This window comes from Chiroxiphia lanceolata, chromosome 1 (genome assembly GCF_009829145.1).
Source record: "Chiroxiphia lanceolata isolate bChiLan1 chromosome 1, bChiLan1.pri, whole genome shotgun sequence".
Lineage (NCBI taxonomy): Eukaryota > Metazoa > Chordata > Aves > Passeriformes > Pipridae > Chiroxiphia > Chiroxiphia lanceolata.
In genome coordinates, this window is record NC_045637.1 from 1784711 (window position 1) to 1786814 (window position 2104).

The following is a 2104-nucleotide window of genomic DNA, read 5'->3' on the forward strand; positions in this document are numbered from 1 at the left end:
CCGGGCTTAGCCCCGCTGAAGCTCAGCGCGAAATCCCATCGGAGGCGAGCACCGGAGCCCGGCTGAGCCCGGCAGAAGGTCCTTGAGCCCGGCTTAACCTGCGGCGCAGCCCTGTCAGAAGGTCCCGCGGCGCAGCCCTGTCGGAGGGTCCCCAAGCCCGGCTTAACCCGCAGAGCAGCCTTGTCGGAGGGTCCCCAAGCCCTACTTAACCCGCAGCACAGCCCTGTCGCAGGGTCGCGGAGCGCGGCTGAATCCCGCAGCGGAGCCCGGCTGAATCCCACTGTAAAGCCCCGGCGGAGGGTCCCGAATCCCGCTGACCCCACCGGGAAGCTCCGTCAGAAGGTCCCGGAGCCCGGCTGAGCCCGCAAGCGGAGCCGCGGCGGAGGGTCCCGGAGCCCGGCAGCAGATCCGCGTCTGAGCATCCCGGAGCCCCGGTAAACCGCTCGGCAAAGCCCCAGCGGAGGGTCCCGCAGCCCCGCTGAACCGCAGCAAAGCCCCGGCGGAAAGTCCCGCAGCCCCCCGGGAGCGGGGCAGCCCCGGAGCGCGCTCGGAGGAGGCTCCCGGAGCCCCGTCGGCGAGCGGCGGTGCCCGGGGGCTCCCCCCCGGTGCCCTCCATGGACTGAGATGGCTCGGAGCTGGCCATGAGCGCGGAGCTGCCCACGAGCCCCCTGGCCATCGAGTACGTGAACGACTTCGACCTGATGAAGTTCGAGGTGAAGAAGGAGCCGGCGGAGGCGGAGCGGCTGTGCCACCGCCTGCCCGCCGGCTCCCTGTCGTCCACCCCGCTCAGCACGCCCTGCTCCTCCGTGCCTTCCTCGCCCAGCTTCTGCGCCCCCAGCCCCGGCGGGCAACCGGCCCCCGGCCCCCCGGCCGCCGCCGCCGCCGCTTCGCTGGGCTCCAAACAGCAGCTGGAGGAGCTGTACTGGATGTCGGGTTACCAGCACCACCTGAACCCCGAAGCGCTCAACCTGACGCCGGAGGACGCGGTGGAGGCGCTGATCGGCGCCCCGCACCACCACCACCATCACCACCAGGGCTACGAGCCCTTCCGGCCTCAGCCCTTCGCGGGCGAGGAGATGCCGCCGGCCGCCCACCACCACCCCGGCCACCACCACCACCACCACCTCCGCCTGGAGGATCGCTTCTCCGACGACCAGCTGGTGAGTATGTCGGTGCGGGAGCTCAACCGGCAGCTGCGGGGCTTCAGCAAGGAGGAGGTGATCCGCCTCAAGCAGAAGAGGAGGACCTTGAAGAACCGCGGCTACGCTCAGTCCTGCCGCTACAAGCGGGTCCAGCAGCGGCACATCCTGGAGAACGAGAAATGCCAGCTGCAGAGCCAGGTGGAGCAGCTCAAGCAGGGGTGACCCGCCTGGCCAAGGAGAGGGATCTGTACAAAGAGAAATACGAGAAGTTGGCCGGCCGGGGCTTCCCGAGGGAACCGTCCCCATCCTCCGCCGCCCCCCCCAAAGCCGCCGCTGACTTCTTCATGTGAGCCCGGTGGGCTGGTGGGATGTTGGTGGGATGGGGGGGTGGGATCGCTCCCCCTCCCCCCCTTTTTTTTTTTTTCGTTGTCGTTGTTGGTTTGTCGTCGCTGTTGTTCCTCGTGCGGGGAGAAGAGCAAAAAAAAACCCCGCCGCTTGTCTTTAAAAAAAAATATTTAAGAATAATGAAATAATAATAATAATAATAATAATATGAGGACGTGCCCCCCCCCCTCCGGGAAATTTTGGGGAGGGGAAGTCGAACTCGCCCCCCCCCCCACGCACCCACTCGCCCGTGGGGACTCGGGGTGGGGGTCCCGGGGTGGTGAGTGGGGAGCAGACCTGGAGCCAGCCTTGCATGCGGGACGTGTACGGCCAACCCCCCCCCCCCCCCACCTTTTCCCGGAGCATCAGCGCCTTCCAGGTGGATTCTCGTTCTCCTTCTTCACCCCCCCCCCCAATCCCACACCCCTTTGCCGGCGTGTTTTACCCGCAATTTGATTTTTTTTGTTCCAGGGGTCCCCACGGATCGGGCCGGGGGGGGGTCCCCGGCAGCGCTGCGCCCTGTCCGGCCCCTCCGCGCCCCCCTTTCCCTCCCTAATTCCCGGCCGGCGAAACTGAGC

General features: G+C 67.4%; 1 protein-coding gene across 1 annotated transcript; it reads left to right on the forward strand.

The window, feature by feature from the left end:
• Nucleotides 1–592: 592 nt before the first annotated feature.
• On the forward strand, nucleotides 593–1470 carry MAFA (MAF bZIP transcription factor A). The gene has a single exon (XM_032693511.1). It carries the CDS (start codon nucleotides 642–644, stop codon nucleotides 1362–1364), a length of 723 nt encoding a protein of 240 aa, XP_032549402.1. The 5' UTR covers nucleotides 593–641; the 3' UTR covers nucleotides 1365–1470.
• Nucleotides 1471–2104: the final 634 nt, after the last annotated feature.

Coding starts and splice junctions, on each gene's coding strand:
- MAFA (XM_032693511.1), top strand. CDS start 642: ATGAGCGCGGAGCTGCCCACGAGCCCCCTGGCCATCGAGTACGTGAAC.